Source organism: Azolla caroliniana, unplaced genomic scaffold (assembly GCF_043228905.1).
Source record: "Azolla caroliniana isolate FFs.n. ecotype wild unplaced genomic scaffold, voAzoCaro1.0.p SCAF_11, whole genome shotgun sequence".
Lineage (NCBI taxonomy): Eukaryota > Viridiplantae > Streptophyta > Polypodiopsida > Salviniales > Salviniaceae > Azolla > Azolla caroliniana.
The window spans coordinates 15,441,111-15,461,081 of NW_028230446.1; the positions used below are offsets into that span (position 1 = coordinate 15,441,111).

General features: G+C 42.2%; 1 protein-coding gene and 1 pseudogene across 1 annotated transcript; both read right to left on the bottom strand.

Moving 5' to 3' along the window:
• Positions 1 to 14,776: 14,776 nt before the first annotated feature.
• Positions 14,777 to 17,111, bottom strand: LOC147857964 (uncharacterized). Its single transcript, XM_087326693.1, has 3 exons — positions 16,823 to 17,111; positions 16,663 to 16,706; positions 14,777 to 15,369 (listed from the first exon to the last, which is right to left on the bottom strand). Exons 1-3 carry the CDS (start codon positions 16,902 to 16,904, stop codon positions 15,073 to 15,075), a joined length of 423 nt encoding a protein of 140 aa, XP_087182819.1. The 5' UTR covers positions 16,905 to 17,111; the 3' UTR covers positions 14,777 to 15,072.
• A 634-nt stretch (positions 17,112 to 17,745) lies between these two features.
• Positions 17,746 to 18,941, bottom strand: LOC147857965 (putative mannitol dehydrogenase pseudogene; annotated as a pseudogene).
• Positions 18,942 to 19,971: the final 1,030 nt, after the last annotated feature.

Here is a 19,971-nt window from a genome sequence, read left to right on the forward strand (position 1 = left end):
AGGTCAAATTCAAAATTTTAATATTTAATTTTTAAACTGTTGAAATTGCGGTTTCTAACTGTTGAAACCAAACCAAACCGTTGAAACCGTTAAGCCATGATTTCGTGGTTCGGTTTGGTTCAAACCGAATAGTTGTCGATTGTTAATCATTGCATGGTTTCACTGTCTTTTATCTCAAAGGATATGTGGAGTGGAATGCATGAAAGTTCAATTCGGGGTGGTGGAAAATGTTACAGCGTAATTGGCATTCCCAATTACCATTTTGTACAAAGGTATTTATTTGAAGAGTGATGATTGGGAGGATATATTTAGGTTCAACCGTAAGAAAGAGAAGATTGGGATTTGGCACATGTTTCTTTTGTACTATTCCATTGGAAGATCATACATAAGCGGGGGTTTTAGCTCATACACATGTTGCTCATACATTTTCTCCTTACCTTTTGGCTTGGTGGTTTAAATTGTCAAAGACATAAATTTGAGAGAACCTAAGCTCGATTCTAACCATGGGTTAGGCCGTAATAGATCACAATTGGTCTATCATGGACATTTAAAATATCTCTCTTCGTCCATAATAGAAAGGGTAAGGTGAATTGTTCATGGAACTACAAGCATTAGCCATTTAAACGCTTATTGTGATATTGGAGCTCTTCATCAATGGAGAGATTGTTTCGCACCATGGGTAACAACAAATCATGAAGATATTGAGGACATTGATATTGGGGAGGAACAAAATGTGGGTAATTTTTATTTCTAGTTTACAATGTGTTAATTTGCTACTAGCTAGTGCCTAGTTCTCACATATAGACTGATTTATAAGATAAACTTAAAAACTTAATTTCCAGGATGAACTTTGTTGTTTTGAAGGATAAAGTATGCACTAGTTTCTTTTAAAATGTTTAAGCCAATAGTTATATGTGAATTGAGCCTATTATTGTAAAACTCCAAAACACCCGTACACCTTATTTTCCTCAATGCTCCCAAACTTTTTTACTCCAAATGATCTTTATTGTTTATTCCACTCATGGACGGAGGTCCGAGGAGTAAAACCATGTATGAGTTTGGTTCTGTGTTGCGTAAGGCTAGGTTATTTAAGTATGCACATTTAATGTTTAGGTATATAGTATACCTCATGCATGGTGTTATACGAACTATTGATTAATGTCGCCATGACAAAATACACATTATTTTTTCAATGTTGTACTTGATGTATTGAAACAAAAAATACATATAGTATGTACTTATAAAAAATAAAATCCACATGTCATAAATATTAAGAAAAAGCCCAAAATGTATACATCTAAACTTTAAAAGGATTAAAAAATTCTTGTACGTAAATATTCTCCCTCTACCTTAAGCAACACTAGCCATGTTCAAATTACAATGGAGTTGCATGGTATATGCACTCATTCTATGAAAGATCACACATTCACACCACCAAGGTTAGTAATTTAATGAGTTTTGCAGTGGCATAGAATCCAATTATAAAGACGAAAAATCCATATTAGCTTGTAAAAAGAGGGGTTTTTTTGCACCCAGTGCTGTTGTTGGTAATTCCTTGCTTGATATGGATGCTAAATGTGGCTGGATTGCTGAAGCTACATGAGTGTTCAATAGTTTTCTAGTTAAATATTTAATAGTGGATTGTTTTGTATATTGCCTTTGACCACTTTAAGTTTAATACCAATGGAGGATATTTTTTATGGAAAAATTTAATGAGTTTTGAGAACAATCGCAATTGATCTTCTCTTTCTAAAGTTAACAAGGGAAGGCTGGGCGGAACAGTTAAACCCACAAGGTCACGGATTTATAGTGTAGGGTGGCAACGTGTTCCAATATGTTGGGGTGAAACTTGGCACAAACTTTGCATTTTTTGAGGAGATATGGATGATGGTAGTGTGCTTATCGGTCTAGTACATTTGGACCAAGCGTTGTAAGTTTGTTTTTCAGCAGCAAAAGCTCCCAAGTGGTGAGGTGTTGGTAAATATCTGGTTCGAGCTGGTATACTGGTTGCATGGATGGTATGATTCGATTTAGGGGGGATCAGACGAAGCAAAAATGGCAAGGTCAAATTTCTACTGAAATGGGGTGGTTTTCCTATGATGGTCAAATCTTCGACAACAGCTTAATGGAACTACCAAGCACTCAGGTGATTGTTTCTGCCAATGGCTCCCATTAGTGGACATGAGACGTAAATATGTATCGTTGCGATACAAGTAAGTTACCATAGTTGTAGTACCCGCATAACTTTGTTGTAAAAGAGTAGGTGGGATAATTTTGTTGGGACAACGTGAGTTTTGTTGAATTTATTGCTGTTTTTGGAGTTGTTGGATATTTCGATCCCTCTAAGTTTAGGCCTTGTGGATCTTAATGTTTGAAGTTTGTTGTATTTTGTTTGCTAAGAAGCAATGTTTTTTTGGGAAAAAAAAGATATCATATTATGCATGGTCAAAGATGCAATGTTGTACTTGAAGTATATTATTGTCCTTTGGGGGAGGCGTAACTACTCATTTTCAATTTATCAATTTCATTATAATGAGGTTGTTGGGATTACGGTCCCTCCGGATGGGATGTCCGGAGATGAATGACGGCAAGCCCGGTTGCGGTTACGGAACCGGATGATGAAGAGTACCCGGCATGAAGCCGGATGAAGAGTACCCGGATACGGATCCGGATGATGAAGACCCCGGCTACGGAGCCGGATGACGAATGTACCCGGAGAGAGATCCGGATGCAGGGACATATTTGTGAATATGTTTGCTAAGAGCCCTTGAGGCTATATTTGTAAATATCCCGAAAGTCATATATGTATAAATATGACTTAGGGCAAACAGTTTTATGTTGTTGCTTATTTTTCATGAGAAGTGAGAGCAGCCGAGAGAGAGAGAGAGAGAGAGAGACGAAGAGGTCGTTGCCTCTGTGTATTACCGCCGCCTGTGGCGAGGACAGTGAGCTCAAGGTTGTTGCCTTGTAGCTTCACCATTGTACATCCCTGTTCATAGTGATAGTTGGAGGTTGAGGACTCCCGTGGTTTTTCCCATTTAGGGTTTTCCACGTAAAACATCCAGTGTACCTTTCTCTCTATTGTTTTGTGCTTTTTCTATTTCCTGTTTTCTGTGAGTTAATCCCATTCCTCGGTTGTGGCCGAGCACTGGTCCGACAAACTGGTATCAGAGCGAGTTAACACAGAAAATGGAAGGCGGCGGCAGTGGGCCTCCGGGCATGATGGTGTTGAACTCACAGAACTACGCCGACTGGAAGATAAAGATGGAAGACCTTCTCATCGTCCGAGACCTGTACGAACCGATCGACAATGCCGAGATACCCAAGGGGGTAATAGAGTCGGAGTGGAAGCTCCTGAACCGGAAAGCCGTAGCGACGATCCGGCAATATGTCGATGTAAGTGTCCTGCAACATGTGGCAAACGATACGAACGCCTATGAGATGTGGAAGAAGCTGTCGGGCCTCTATGAGAGGAAGAATGCGTTGAACCGGACCTCCCTGATGAGAAAGATAGTGAACCTCAAGTACCGGGACGGCGAGAGTATGGTGGAACACGTAAGCACGTTCATGGGATTCGTGAACCAGCTTGCGGCGATCAAGTTCCCGTTGGAGGATGCAATGCAAGCCATCATCCTGATGTGTACATTGCCGGACAGCTGGGAGAACTTGGTGGTGACTCTCAGCACCTCCTGCGCCGAAGATAACTTGTCCCTACAAACGGTAAAGACAAGTATTTTGAACGAAGAAGCGCGTCGGAGAGATAAAGAACCGGTCTCCGACTCGAAGGCGCTGCTTACCGAATCGGAACGGGGAAGACAATGGAACCGGAGTCCGCAAAGACGGGAGAAGTCGGGGACCCGGTCGCAGTCAAGAGGAAGACCCACATGCTTCCACTGTGGGAAGCCGGGGCACTTCCGGAAGAATTGTCGGCATTACCGAAAGGACAACGGAGCCGACGACACTGATTCGAAGAAGTCACCGGAGAGAAACGGCGCATACCGGGGAGCCACGGACCGGAGAGGTCCTGATCGGTGAGGGCAGGACCGGAAAGGAACGACGGCACTCGCGGCAAGTGAAGAAGAGATAATGCTCATTACCGAAGAGAGGGAGCTGAACATTGCCGGCGTAGAGATGACCTGGGTGGTCGATTCCGGAGCGTCGTTCCACCTGACCCCGGAGAAGAAATACTTCTCATCCTACACAGCCGGTGAGCACGGCTTTGTCCGGATGGGAAATGAAGGTACGTGCCGGATAGCCGGCATAGGAGACGTGTGGCTGATGACATCAACCAGATGCAAGATGCTGTTGAAGGATGTGCGACACGTTCCGGAGGTTCGATTGAACCTGATTTCGGCCGGGAGGCTAGACGATGAAGGCTACACGGGTAGCATCCGGAACGGTGTCATGAAGTTCAGCAAAGGGAGCCTGATAGTGGCTCGGGCCCGGAAGGTCAACACACTGTACCTGATGAATTCCCGGCTATGTCCGGAGGAGCTGAACGTGGCAGCCGACGCTGCCGGTGAGCTGTGGCACAAGAGACTGTGCCACATGAGTGAGAAGGGGATGAAGAGGCTTGCAGAAGACAACCTTATTCCAGTGAAGCATGTGCACCTGGAGAAGTGCACCGACTGTCTGGCCGGTAAGCAAAACCGGACCTCCTTCCACTCAAGGCCACCGACGAGACGTAGCGGACCATTGGAGCTGGTGCACACAGACGTGTGTCAAGTAGAAACGAAGTCACATGGCGGAGCCCAGTACTTCGTGACATTCATTGATGACCACAGCCGGAAGCTGTGGACGGCACCGTTGAAGACAAAGGACCAAGTACTGTCCGTCTTCAAAGAACTCCACGCGAGAGTGGAAAGGGAATCCGGCAAGAAGCTGAAAGCGATACGAGCGGATAACGGAGGGGAATACCGGGGGCAGTTCCAGGAGTACTGTCGCTCGAAGGGAATCCGGCTCGAGTTTACTGTGCCGAAGACGCCGGAACTGAACGGGCTGGCCGAGAGGATGAACCGGACCATAATGGAGAGGGTCCGGAGTATGCTGGCGCATGCGAAATTACCCAAGGGATTTTGGGCTGAGGCAATGTCGACGGCGACATATGTGATAAACAGATCACCCTCAGTACCTTTGGACGGAGACACGCCGCAGAGAGTGTGGACCGGTAGGGAAGTATCCTACCGGCATCTGAAGGTGTTCGGGTGTCTCGCATACGTGCATGTGGCAAAGGACCGGAGAGGGAAGCTAGATCCAAAGACCCGGCCATGCATATTCCTCGGTTACGGCGACGACGAGTTCGGCTACCGAGTATGGGACCCGGTCGACAAGAAGATATTCAGGAGTCGAGACATCATCTTCATGGAGGACAAGACACTCGCCGACTTGGAGTCGGAGAAGAAGATGAAGAGCTCCAAGTCGACCGGTGAGGATAAACTCTACGAGGAGCAGTCCCGACCGGCAAGGGACCGGTTAGCACTCGAGGATCCGGCCGAAGACGGTGAAGAAAGAGAACCGGCCGAGGAAGATGAAAATGATACCGGAACCGGCCCCGATCCCGAAATGGATTCGGATGAAGAAGAATCGAAAGAACCGGTTACCGAAGCTCCGGAACGGAGATATCCTCTAAGAGAGAGAAGGGCCCCCCGGAGATTTCCGGAACCAGAGCACGTGCTGCTAACCGACGAAGGGGAGCCGGAGAGCTTTGAAGAAGCAAAGCATGACACCCAGAGCCGCAGGTGGCTGAGTGCCATGCAGGACGAGATGGATTCCCTGCATGAGAACCACACATATGAACTTGTGGAGTTGCCGAAAGGAAAACGGGCACTCCGTAACAAGTGGGTGTTCAAGCTGAAACCGGGAGATGCCGGAAACCCCCCGAGATACAAAGCCAGGATCGTGGTGAAGGGGTTTCAGCAGAAGAAGGGCGTCGACTTCGACGAGATATTTGCCCCGGTAGTGAAGATGACCTCCATCCGGACGGTGCTGAGCATAGCGGCAAGCATGGACCTCGAGGTAGAACAGATGGACGTGAAGACGGCATTCCTTCACGGTGACCTCGAAGAAGAGATCTACATGCAGCAACCGGAAGGATTCGAGAAGAAAGGGAAGGAGCACCTGGTATGCCGGTTGAAGAAGAGCCTTTACGGACTGAAGCAGGCTCCCCGGCAATGGTACCGGAAGTTCGACTCCTTCATGACCGACGAAGGGTACCTCAAAACGCAGTCCGACCACTGCGTGTTTGTGAAGAAGTTCGAAGGAGGAGACTCTCTAATACTCCTCCTGTACGTGGACGACATGTTGATCGTCGGACGGGACCAGGTCAAGATACGGATGCTGAAGAAGGCTCTTCACCGAACCTTCTCAATGAAGGACCTGGGTCCGGCGAGACAAATACTAGGGATGCACATCATCCGGAACCGGAAGAAGAAGCAGTTGTGGCTGTCACAGGAGAAGTACGTGACGAAGGTGCTTCACCGGTTCAACATGTCGGAAGCGAGACCGGTCGGATCGTCCCTCCCGACAAACTGCAAGCTGTCCAGCAAGCAAAGTCCCAAGACAAAGGCTGAAAAGGAGGATATGATGAAAGTGCCGTATGCCTCAGCCGTCGGGAGCTTGATGTACGCCATGGTGTGTACGAGACCGGACATCGGATATGCAGTCGGAGTGGTGAGCCGGTACATGAGCAATCCTGGCAAACAGCATTGGAACGCGGTCAAGTGGATACTCCGATACCTGAAGGGCACGGCAAACGTGTGCCTCCGATTCGGCTCCGGTAAGCCCGAACTCGACGGCTTTACTGATTCGGATATGTCGGCTGATGCAGATACCAGCCGGTCCACATCAGGGTATGTGATGACGTATGCAGGAGGAGCTGTTTCGTGGCAGTCGAGGCTACAGAAGACAGTTGCGTTGTCAACCACGGAGGCGGAGTACATGGCGGCTGTTGAAGCCGGCAAGGAAATAATATGGATGAAGGACTTCATTAGAGAGCTCGGTATCCGGCAGGAGGAGTACCGACTCTACTGCGACAGTCAGAGTGCCATCCACCTTGCGAAGAACGCGGCCTATCACTCCCGGACGAAGCACATCCAGCGAAGATACCACTGGATCCGGGAAAGGATAGAAGACAAGGAGTTCGTGCTGACGAAGATCCACACTGACGAGAACGGGTCGGATATGCTGACCAAGGTGCTCACACCCGACAAGCTGGAAGCATGCCGGAAGAGGATCGGATTGGAGAGACATCCCATGCCGAAGTGAAGGGGGAGTTTGTTGGGATTACGGTCCCTCCGGATGGGATGTCCGGAGATGAATGACGGCAAGCCCGGTTGCGGTTACGGAACCGGATGATGAAGAGTACCCGGCATGAAGCCGGATGAAGAGTACCCGGATACGGATCCGGATGATGAAGACCCCGGCTACGGAGCCGGATGACGAATGTACCCGGAGAGAGATCCGGATGCAGGGACATATTTGTGAATATGTTTGCTAAGAGCCCTTGAGGCTATATTTGTAAATATCCCGAAAGTCATATATGTATAAATATGACTTAGGGCAAACAGTTTTATGTTGTTGCTTATTTTTCATGAGAAGTGAGAGCAGCCGAGAGAGAGAGAGAGAGAGAGACGAAGAGGTCGTTGCCTCTGTGTATTACCGCCGCCTGTGGCGAGGACAGTGAGCTCAAGGTTGTTGCCTTGTAGCTTCACCATTGTACATCCCTGTTCATAGTGATAGTTGGAGGTTGAGGACTCCCGTGGTTTTTCCCATTTAGGGTTTTCCACGTAAAACATCCAGTGTACCTTTCTCTCTATTGTTTTGTGCTTTTTCTATTTCCTGTTTTCTGTGAGTTAATCCCATTCCTCGGTTGTGGCCGAGCACTGGTCCGACAGAGGTTTGGTTTATGGAGCGATCCATTAAGTGTTGGTGAGAAGGGATAAGGAATCAAGATTCTCATGCGTGGTGAAGAAAGAATGTTTAAGTTGAGAAGCCCTCTCAAATTCACACCGTCTAAGCAAAAATGGGATAGAATTAGTGTGTGCCTACTACCTTCATGTATGTAGGCAAAACTCCATTTTGCCATTAGGTGGAATGAGTTAGTAACTAGGCAAGGTGTCTTCAAACATATCAAATTCAAATATGGAAATTGATACAATTATTATGGATACAAATTGGAAAGACCTTGTTTGATTCAGGTCTAGATTTCTTTTCTCATCTTACTTTCTAATATTGATTAAAACCTCGTTTTAATAAAAGATTTTGAATTCCCGACCAAAGAGCATACTACTATTCTTGGTTAAATATTAGTCTAAATTTGTAATATTGATCCTAAATTCGATTTTGTCCAACTTTGTAAATTATTTGAAATTTATGGTGGAATGCAAGAAAACTATCCTTCGTGGACAATATTGTGATTGCAAATAATGGCCACTGTATGGCATATTGTTGCATGTTGGATAATCGTGCCCAAGTTGATGAAATTGATAAAAACGATTATTAGGATTTTTTATTTTTTATTTTTTATTTTTTTTTTGGGGGGGGGGGCATGGAGGAAAAACAGGCTCGTGCAAAGGTTGCTTGGACCACGCTTATAAAAGGAAAAAGTGAAGGCGAACTGGGATTGATAGATCTCGTGGTGCAAATGAAGGCCTTGTTATGCAAATTGGTGGTCAGGAGGTTACAACCACCTGAGGCACCTTGGAAAATTCTATGGAGACGCAGATGGAAGATGTGGCTGCCAAGACAAGGTGGAAGTTGGCCAAGCAGCCCCTTTTGGGGTTTTGTGCCAAAAATGCGACCCAAATATTCGGGAAGTATGTAGAGTCTATGTGTTGTTGGCATTATGAAAGCATGGCAAGGAATAAGAAAGGGGATCACAAGTAGGTGGAGAAAGGATGCATATGCCCGGATGTACATGCCAATTGGGTGGAACCCACTGATTAGAGATGTGGATGGGTTGATGATAGGACAAAAATTAGGCTCCAATGGGCCGACTTAATGAATGCCCAAGGGAATGCATTAGTGGACTAGAAGAGATTTCTCTCTAATCATGTGGGCACTCAAAAGGCTAGAATATGGAGAATAAGCAAGGGTAAAGGCATGCTCAAGAGAATTACTGATGTCATTGCATGCAACAGGCATACTTTGGAAGAGGAATATATAATTACCTCTGAAACTGTGTGGACAAGACTTATAGATGTTGAGAATTGTTTAACTGTAATTAAGGGAGTGAAAGCATAATCGAATGAGGCATGCCACTACCAAATAGAGTAGGGAATGGCAAGATGTGAACAACCAGCCTATCAAAGCGAAAGACCGATTAGGCTGATTGCAAAAAATGGAAAGGATATGATTATTGATCCTAAGCCAAGGGAGACCACACCGATGACAATGTGTTGGCCAATACAAGGGCATTCGGATCAGCTACCATGGGACCCAACGTCGTATTTTTGGAGAACTCAAGGACGAATTGAGGGGACAAAGTTGGTTCAATTTTTCAGGTACAACACGAAAATTGTGAGGCAAATGATTCTAGAACAAGAACATGACAAGATTGTAGCACATAAATTTTGGATACAGGAAGGCATTAGTGAAAGGAGACTAGATCAATTCTGGAAAATGATTTGGCATGACAGTAATGACCGCAAGATAATGTCAATGTGTATATGGTTTATTGCGCATAGAGCCTTGTTGGGTAAAAGCCTCAATGTAGACCCTAGATGTACTGCATGTGGACAATTAGAAATCATTTCCCATTTTCTATGGGAATGTTGCGAGGTAGTGACTATATGGAGAAGGGCATTACGTTTGCTTTGCCATGCCTCTTGTTCGTTCACCCTCAACTGGGGACATGCTTGCTAGAACTGTCTTGAGGATGATGTGGTGAAATACAATAACACATGCAAAGCTATGTACAGAGGGGAGAATGGAATTGTTCGGCTAATCACTGACAATAGGGTACCTATAGTTATTGTGCAGAAGCAAAAATTTAGAGATCTATGGATGTTGTGTGCACCCATTACCATATGGTGCATATGGACAATAAGGTGTACTATGGTATTTTCAGCAAACAAACGCCCTCCAGCTAAATCGATTAAGCTAATATGGCACACACTAATAGCTACGCTGAGAGCTCAATATGAGCGGATTGATGGTACTGCTGATGCTTCAGAATTAATGAGGGTGAGTTTCAGAAAATGTTGGTGTACTACTCCGGTGGTCAGAGCAAATGGAATGGATATACAATGGCAGTATGTAGTACCCAAATGGTTGTTCGTCCCTCCATTAGTTGAAAGAAGGGTGTGAACGAGATGTCATGGGGGATATTGAATGAAGGTGATGTCTATGAAAGTTTGGCTAGAGACCTAGCATGTGAATAAGATAAATAAGTGAGATCACTCAATGAATGATAGGATAGTTTAGGTAAGGCCTACCCGATAAAGGGATCTAAGTTGTGTATATTTGAACTAATGGAATGTATTCTTTTTTGGTAAAAACAAAAACTTTCAGGAACCAATACTCTGAAAATATCATATAGAATATTTTCAATTCCTATATGTCTGACAATCCTTGTCCGTTTCTTTACTTTGGAAATTTCTTTCAATGTCCCAATGTGGCACCATGCACATTCTCGAAATGTCTAATGCCACACATTCCTCTTAAACTTTTGTTTCCTTGAGATGGAGGAGGTGGTTGAGGCATAGGTGACTTGCTCCTTTCGTGGAAGTAGATTGTTGGATTCAACGAGATGGTTGGTCAAGGATTTTGGTGACGAAGATGGTGGTGGGGGTTACATAATAGTTTAAGAGGGGATGAGGACAATATGCTCATTTTGTTTTTTTGTATGTACATGCCTTTGATGTTAATCGGCAAGAGGGAGGATGTGGGAAAAAGAAGCAGTAATTGTTCTATTTTTAATGATTGAAGATTATGTTGGGGGCTGTAGCATATTTTCAGGTTGGTTTTTGGGTAAGGATGATGTTAGCAAGTGTGGGGGTAAAAATGGATTAATGGTGGCGAACTGGTTTTGTTGTTGCAAGTAGATTGATGCTTGCATATTGATAGTTGAGGATTTTGATGGTAATGGGCGATATGATTGACGTGGAAGATATAGCACATTTTTAGTTCTTAGAAGAAGGAATGTTGAGGGTGTCGGGGGCTGAAGTATCTTTTCATTGGGCGCTAAAGCATCCTTTCATTAGGGGATGAGAATAGTAGACTCAACCTATTTTTTGTAGGTACAGGACCCGAGCGATGAATGGCAAGATATTTGATGTGGAAAATGAAGATGATTTATTGTTGAAAGGATGAGTGAGGATGTTGTTGAGGATTGACGCAAAATTTCATGAGGGGATGAGCACAATTGATTCGTTTTGTTTGTTGTATATACATGAATTTGGTGGAAAATGGCGAGATGGTTGATGTGGAAATATTTTGAAGCAGATTTATTTATTTATAGTTCTAGAATGATGAGTGAAGATGGTGACAGTGGTAGAAGTAAATTTTCATGAGGGTCTTAGGAGAGCTGCTTTGTGTATATAAAGGAAATTGCTGAAAATGGAGAGGTACAAGACTATGGTCTTAATTGATGGGATGATGGATGTGGAAAATGAAGCAGATGTTTTTATTTGATAAGGATGGTGTGGTGGGGGGGGGGGGGGGGGGGGGTGAAGAATCTTTTCATTAGGCGCTAAAGCATCCTTTCATTAGGGGATGAAAACAATAGAATCATTCTGGTTTTTGTATGTACAGGACTCAGGCGATGAATGACAAGATGGTTGTAGTGGAAAATGAAGCTGATTTATTTTTTAAAGGATGAGTGAGGATGTTGTCGAGAGTTGAAGCAGAACTTCATGAGTGGATGAGGACAACTGATTCGTTTTGTTTGTTGTCTATACGGGATTTTGATGGAAAATGGCGAGATGGTTGATGTGGAAGTTTTTTAAAGCGAACTTACTTATTTTTCAGTTTCTAGAATGATGAGTGAAGATGGTGGCCGAGGCAAAAGCAAGGTTTCATGAGGGTTTGAGGAGAGTGGATTCATTCTGTTTTGTGTATGAAAGGAAATTGCTGAAAATAGAGAGATACAGGACTCAGGCAATGAATGACAAGATGGTTGTTGTGGAAAATGAAGCTGATTTATGTTGGGAATATGTCCCTCCAGTGGGAGGAGGAACCGATTGTACAGAAGTTGCTGACAGTCGATGACTACGAGGAGCCGACTGATCGGACCAAGGAGTGCCGATAGTCGAAGACAAGGAAGATCCGACTGTTCGGAAATAGCCGACAGTCAAAGAGTCAAAAACAGAGAGTCGATTGTTTAATAGTTTGATTATTATTATTCTAGCAATAATAGTAATGATATGTAGCAGTGGCTACAATTGTAAATAGCCTATACAATGTATAAGTATAAATATACTTAGGGCAAAACGTTGCATGTGTGCGTTGAACATAAGTAGTGTGAGAGCGTGTGAGACAGAGAGACAGAGAGTGTGGCGCCATAGTTGTGTACGTAACAACAGACGCCAAGAACCCTGCATGGCTGATGCACTCGAAAGAGTGCTGTAACATACCCTCTGTTGTATATCCACTATACATAGTGAAGTTCTGTTCTCCGTGGTTTTATCCCGTTTTAGGGTTTCCATGTAAATCTCTGTGCACTATTGTTTATCTTGTCTCTCTCTCTGGCATACTGGTGTGATTCGTATTTCAGCATAGTTCGTTTATTGTGATTTGATCGAACGATTTCTCAACAATTTATTTTTGAAAGGATGAGTGAGGATGTTGTCGAGAGTTGAAGCAGAATTTCATGAGTGGATGAGGATAACTGATTCATTTTGTTTGTTGTCTATATAGGAATTTGATAGAAAATGGCGAGATGGTTGAAGTGGAAATATTTTGAAGCAAATTAATTTTATTTATTTATAGTTTATACAATGATGAGCGAAGATGGTGGTGGAGGCAGAAGCAAATGTTCATGAGGGTCTAAGGAGATTGGATTGTAGTAGAGAATGAGTATTTTCATATGGTAGGTTCATCTGGATACGATGAACTCTTAGATGCAACAACGATCAAGGAATCATAGTGAAAGAATATATATCAATACAACATGTTGAATACGATGGAATTGGTGCTATGGGCTTTGGCATGGCATGAACATTACTTGGTGATATGGGTGGTGGCATGGCAGCAACATTACTTAGGAAGAAATTCATCGATTGTGGAGTTCATGTTTACAAACCAACTTTGGTAAGATGCAAGAAATTAGGAAGATTCATTGGAATTCTAGTGCAGAAGCTGTAGAGAAAATAGTAGACTTTGGAAATGGAAGGTGTAACACACTATTTTATGAAAGATGGAAATGGAACTCTCATGATCATGTTAGCCGCCTTGTTGAAGCAGGAGATGTGTTCCACAAGCTTCTAGCTACATAGGTGGTTTCATGGAATGCAATGATGATAGGGCATATAGGACATGGATGTTGGTTGATATGAATTTGATGTGGGGGGGAAAATGAACCATGCCTATAACAGGTAGGGCACCATTGAATGCATTGATTACATGCTATGCAAACAGTGGTAATAGTTTTGTACCTTGAAGTTTTGGCAAAAATGTTGGGCGAGAAGGTGGAAATAATCTTAGATTGTATTTTTTTTGTTTTCATAGGTCGTCATGGCTAAAGCCATTGTAATGTTGTTAGCCTATTTAGGTCGTCATGTATGCATAATTTTACTAATGAAGCATATTTTATTTGAAAAAAGAAAACTTTTGTTTCTGCCATTTTCTCTACTCTTTTTCTTTTTGACCTACTGGTTTCTTCATTTATTTTTTTCTTGTTGGTAGTAAAATATGCTTGCTCAAAGTCGTGGATTAGGACCATTACTTCCGAGCATATTTGTTACCCATTACTTCCGAGCATATTTGTTACAAGATATAATGTTTACCCACATCAATATAACAAACCAATGACATCTTCATCTCAAATACATCCTGTGACAACTGTTGAGAAGCCTTTTTCAACTTTTTTTATTCGTAAAGCCACTTTCGGTCTCTAGTTTTAGTTGAAAAGAGAAGAAGAAGAGGTTGGGGCAAAAAACAAAAGGAGCTCGTGTGTGTTCGTTTTTTAAAAGGCACACCTAGTCAGCATATAAATAGTCCATGCATGGATAGAATTGTTGTGAAAGAACTTCAACAACAACCAACATGGTACCTCGATCTCCGAAATGTCCTTAATGTATTATAGGGCACAACAAATGAATAGGTGGGAAACTCTCCCAAGTTCCAACATCCCATGGGAGACTCTCTCTATCTCTCTCTGGGTCAATATTGGCCTCTCTATGGACGCTAAAAAACATCTATCTATCTATCTATCTATCTCTCTAGTATTGTATTTTCCTTCCCTTATTGCTTCTTTTCCTTCAACCATCCATAATACTTTCGTGGTTTGCTTTTATGTCTAATCTTTTGTCCTCATCACTTCATGTCCAAATTCCCTTTCCAAATCTACTTTTCTTGCTCTTTCCATGGTATTACCAAAATTGAGTTAGCTTGGCCAAACATATCACACTTTTCAACTTTTGTTGTGTGCTTCTACACTTTATCTGTGTTCCAAAAAGAGTTGTAGGGTGATGTCACGAACATAGGATGATAGACCCATAATAGTTGGCCGGACAAGAAGTGAAATACTAGAAAAGAAACCATAGAGTGATCCAATAAACCAACCAAGATAGGTTTACCTCATTCCGCCATTCACCTCATTTTAAACTAAACCTTAATAAATATGGACCTACGATCATTTCTAATTCAATGAAAAAATAAGAATATTTTTACAAAAATACTAATGGGAAAGTAGCTCTCTTTTTTGGGAAAAAAAATAAGAATCTTTTTACTCCGAAGAAGCGATAAGTAGATACAATTTCATGGACATCAAATAACTTGAGTGATCAAAACATCGAAAATTTATACATCTAGTATTTTGCTCTTGATGTCTACCATAAGTATGTTAAACTAGATCACGACAAAATAGTGTTATTGTCATGATTCTAACTCAATCTCCAACTTGTTTTAAGGGAATCAAAGTTTGCAAGTTATACAGTTACATGACACGGGCATAAATGAACAAAACCCAAATGGCCTATTAGGAGAACCACAAGTTATGGTATAACAACAAGCACTAGGTATGCAAAATTTTCTTCGTCCACCGCAACAAGTACACAAAGCGCAAATTTCAAAAGTGCCCCCAAGGTTTCTTCTCGTGCTATTGAGGAATTGTTTCTCCAACCCTAAATCGGGAAAGATTTCCCAATCAGTCACATTTTCAAGATGGGCAAGTTGATTCACTTGATGATGTAAGCTCGTACTTGTATTTCCCTAGACAAAAAATGGCAAGAAACATTAGCATATAATGGAATCAGCTAATTGTGTGGAAAGACACATCAATTGGCCCCTATACATTTAAACACTCCTAAATTGGCCCTCATTTCAGCTTGTATTTCAAGAATATGAAAAGAAAACACTAATTGAGCATACTATAAGGCATGCATCATGCATTCAATGTAGTAAGTTGATTCAAACATGTCGTCGTCGAAGAAAGATATACGACTATATATGTACATGCATGCACACATATACATGTGTAAAAAAAGCAAGTAACCACACATCCATTAAACATACTAAAGGTATGCACACACTCAATTTACTCCATACATACATACATTATAAAGTCCCTTTTGGCAAAAGATTATGATGTTCCACATATTGTTAACCAAACTTGTGAATGTAAAAGATCTAATTAAGGAAAAGAAGACCTGATATGAATTGATGGAGCAAAAAAGACTGGACTACACATTATACATAAGTGTTTTTGTATCTGTTTGTTGAATTGTATGATCGAGGATCCTGGGTTTTTGTCATAAGGATTGGTAGTGGAGGGGGTTTTCCCCCACCCAAGCATGGGTCCGAGTATAGGAGTATTGTTGTTTGGTCATGTGTGCCTATTCAAATGTCCATGTCCAATGTCCAATGTCCATGTATGATCGGGGATCCTGGGTTTTTGTCATAAGGATTGGTAGTGGAGGGGGTTTTCCCCCACCCAAGCATGGGTCCGAGTATAGGAGTATTGTTGTTTGGTCATGTGTGCCTATTCAAATGTCCATGTCCAATGTCCAATGTCCATGTAGCTCTTTTCTTTTCAATGAATTTTGAGTTCATGAAGTATAGGAGGCTTCTACATACTTAATGCCCATAACATAGGCATGTCAAATGGATTCTTTAGGATTGCTGCTTCATGGTGAAGATTTCTCCCCCCCAAATGTAATATGGTATGACATGAAAACAAATGTGTGTGTGTGTGTGTGTGTCCATCTTTGAGGCATAAAAAAAAACAGTGGATTTTGGGTCATTGGTTGAGATACTTGGTGGAATCAATCATGTCCATAACCATTTCTTCGAGACCACTGAGGCATTTGGTCGATCGATCAGTTCTTCGCACCAAAATGTGGCATCTCTAGGTTTAATCTAAGGAGGAGTGACAGGTAAAATGAAATGGTGTAACAATTACAAAGATTGTGTGCGAAAAAAAGAAAAAAGAAGTAAAGAGAATCCATAACCATTTGCAATGAACTGAGAGGAAACGCAAAAAAAAAGAAAAAGAAAAAAAGAAACCTGGACATTTGATGTCTGTCTGTCTTCCATGGCGGACTGGTTTTCTGTGTACAACATCAAAAAAAGAAAAGATGAACAGACATTAAACGCATATTCAGAGAGAGAGAGAGAGAGAGAGAGAGATGGATGGATCGTTGTTAAATCTTCTTTAATGGCTTACCTGCTGCAATGACACAATGTGTACAGAATAAGAGACCATCGAGAAGAAGAAGAATATAAACAAAGGTATAAAACTGTGACATGATGAAGAACAAATACTAAAGAATGAGTAGGGGGAAAAGAGAGAGTAGAAATGTAGAATTATGGGGAATGATGAAGAATTACTTTAGGTGAAGAAAGAGCTAGAAATTGCAGAGAAAGAAGAAGAAGAAGAAGAAGAAGAAGAAGAAGAAGAAGAAGTGGAGGAGGATGAATCCATGGATAATAGTGGGAGCAATGCTATTTTTTGATCTCTTCTTCTCTTTTTCCTTCTTTACTTAACTTCAATTCCTTCATCCATCTTCACATTCTTCTTTTTTTTCTACTTCTTCCTTCTTCTTCAATCATGTGAAACATGCAGACAGACAGACAGACAGAAAGGGCACAGGCAGGCATTACTATTAAATATATAGCATTCAATGCCCCTCAAATCTCCTCTCTTTTTTCCTCAGTCCCCTCCCTTTTTGTTCTTGCAAAAAAGGCCCCTCAAATCTCTGTCCTTTTCTCTCTCTCTCTCTCTTTGAGATTGACTTGTGGGTGAATTATGAGCCTTTTTGTCAATAGGGGGGGAAGGATCTCTTCTAAGTTCTTCTACTTCTTCTTCTTCTTCCTTCTTTCATTCTTTATAAGCCTCTCTCTCTCTCTCTCTCTCCATCAAATGGATTTATTCTTATCCCAATAAGGTGGCATGCTATATGATCAGGAACTAGAGTAACAATTGCTTTGAGGAATGGAGATATCGTGAATTGGTATTCACCAAAACCCTCAAGAACTTTGCATGTCAATCACAAATCGATACTTGAACCTCCGATTCACTTAGCCTATCCATGGCCGTGTTCTAAGTAGTCTCGATGAATAACCTTCGATGGTTGAGCTTATGTTCTTTTAAGCGCAAAATTCCAACATCTCTTGAGTCTCCTCAATCCCACCGATGGATGAGGCTACCTCCCACGAAACAACGACCAAATATTAGTTACGAGTCCCATGTGCAATGCTCGAAAGGCTTTTCGGGAACATCAACAAAGCACCATCTTGCCATTTACACGAATCAATGCCACGAGAGCCTCCATGTCATGAGGGACAACAACTATATCGATGATGTGATCAATCTTCCTCGAAGCTTTATTCATCGCATCCTTGTCCATGCTAAGAAGGAAATGATCGGCCCCCAATATCTCGTTGGCCTCCTTTTCTTTCTTTGGAGAGGTACTTATAAGCGTGACCCTCGCATCTGAAAGCTTTCGCAAACTTGACCACCATGTGGCCCAACCCTCCTAAGCCAACCACGCCAACATGTTTGCCTTTCTCAATCATCCCAAAGTAGCGCATCGGACTGTAGACAGTGATTCCCACACAAAGCGACGGGGCCGCAGCATCTAACGATAAACTCTTGGGAATGGGAAGAACAAATTTTTGATCTGTCACCATAATGTTGGAATATCCACTGAAAGTGGGACTTTCATTGGGGTACACATTGTTGTAGGTCCATGAGACCTTGGGGCAATATTGTTCAACTTTCTTATCACATGCATCACAACTTCCACATGACATGACCATACATCCACTCCAACATGGTCACCCACCTTGAACTTAGCAACTTCAAAGCCAATCATGGTCACAATGCCCACCACCTCATGCCTCTGGACCATGGGTATGTCGAATTTTTCCAATCATTTCTTATTTGATGAAGATCTGAGTGGCATGTACCACAATGGGTAACCTTGAAAGCCACGTCATTAGGTCCATCAGCTCTCTCTCTCTCTCTAAATATCTTTTCTTCTTAGTAAAGAGTCCAAGGTAAAACTTGTGTGTGTGTGTGTGTGTGTGTGTGTCCATTCAATACCAAAAAAACCCTCGCGGCCAGTCCACACTACTACCACCATTGTGGTACCACTACTATGTACAATTGCTATAGCACGAGGAACCTCTTCAAGGTGGTGTTGGTGTTGGTGGTGGAAGACTCTATAACTATCTATCTTCACATAAACACGCAGCTCCTCTCCTCCCCTTCACGAGATGCTTCAAACGAACCTCTCAGTAGCTAAATCTATCAATATCAGTTCTCCTTGTTGCCTATGCATCTCTTGTGATACTCTTCGTTAAGACAATCCAACATGAACCCATTTTTCTCTCTACTCCAAGACTCTGTGTGTGTGAAGGGAGAGAGAGAGAGAGAGAGAGAGAGAGCACAACAAGGTTGACATTAGCTAAAGACATTAAAAGTAACTTGTATTACAAACCCAAGTAAAATCGTGAAGAAAGTCTAAAAAGAGCCTAGTCAGATTGTTTCTAGCATGCAAGAAGCCACGAGAGGTAGAAGGTGACAAGCAACTTGGAGAAGTCACAAAAGCTGATCAAATTTCAAAGCAAAAAGTGATGCACCTAAGTGTGGCAACACACCGAGGATTATCTAACATTGTTGGATGGCTCACTTCAAAAAGTACTTGAAAGAGAAGGGAGTATTGAACATAGAAAAATTATCAAAACAAAGCACAAAATGCTTCAATCTTGACAATTGAACCACCATCAACAATAAAACATATCATCATCCTCATCTAGAACTTCAACAATAAGATGAGATGAAGTTCACTTTATCAATAATAAAGTCAAACTTGGTTATATTCAAAAGTGGTGATAATGCCCAAGTTGATCTTCCGATAGCGCACCATAATCTTAAAATCTTTTTGGTCTATGCAAAATAGGAAAGAAACTCCCCTCGACTTCTATAAAGAGGAAGGAGAGATAACCACGACATCTTGCATGGGAGGAAGTTATTGGATAGACAAACAAGGAAACATGGCAAAAAGAAACAGGGGAGAACAATCGAAGAATCTTTAGTAACCTTGCCTTATCCTTAGCAATCACTAAACCTTAAAATCTTTTTGGTCTATGCAAAATAGGAAAGAAACTCCTCTTGACTTCTATAAAGAGGAATGAGAGATAATCAGGACATCTTGCATGGGAGGAAGTTATTGAATAGACAAACAAGGAAACATGGCAAAAAGAAATAGGGGAGAACAATCGAAGAATCTTTAGTAACCTTGCCTTATCCTCAGCAATCACAAAACAAAATCTATCCTTCGATTCATCGATGAAGTTAGGAGTTGATAA

Bases quoted from the DNA above. Each gene is read 5' to 3' on its own strand.
- LOC147857964 (XM_087326693.1), bottom strand. From the start codon at position 16,904: ATGTCACAGTTTTATACCTTTGTTTATATTCTTCTTCTTCTCGATGGT. The intron at 16,707-16,822 runs GTAAGCCATTAA...TGTTGTACACAG, and splicing joins ACATTGTGTCATTGCAGCAG to AAAACCAGTCCGCCATGGAA. The intron at 15,370-16,662 runs GTTTCTTTTTTT...TTTTTTGTCTAG, and splicing joins GACAGACATCAAATGTCCAG to GGAAATACAAGTACGAGCTT.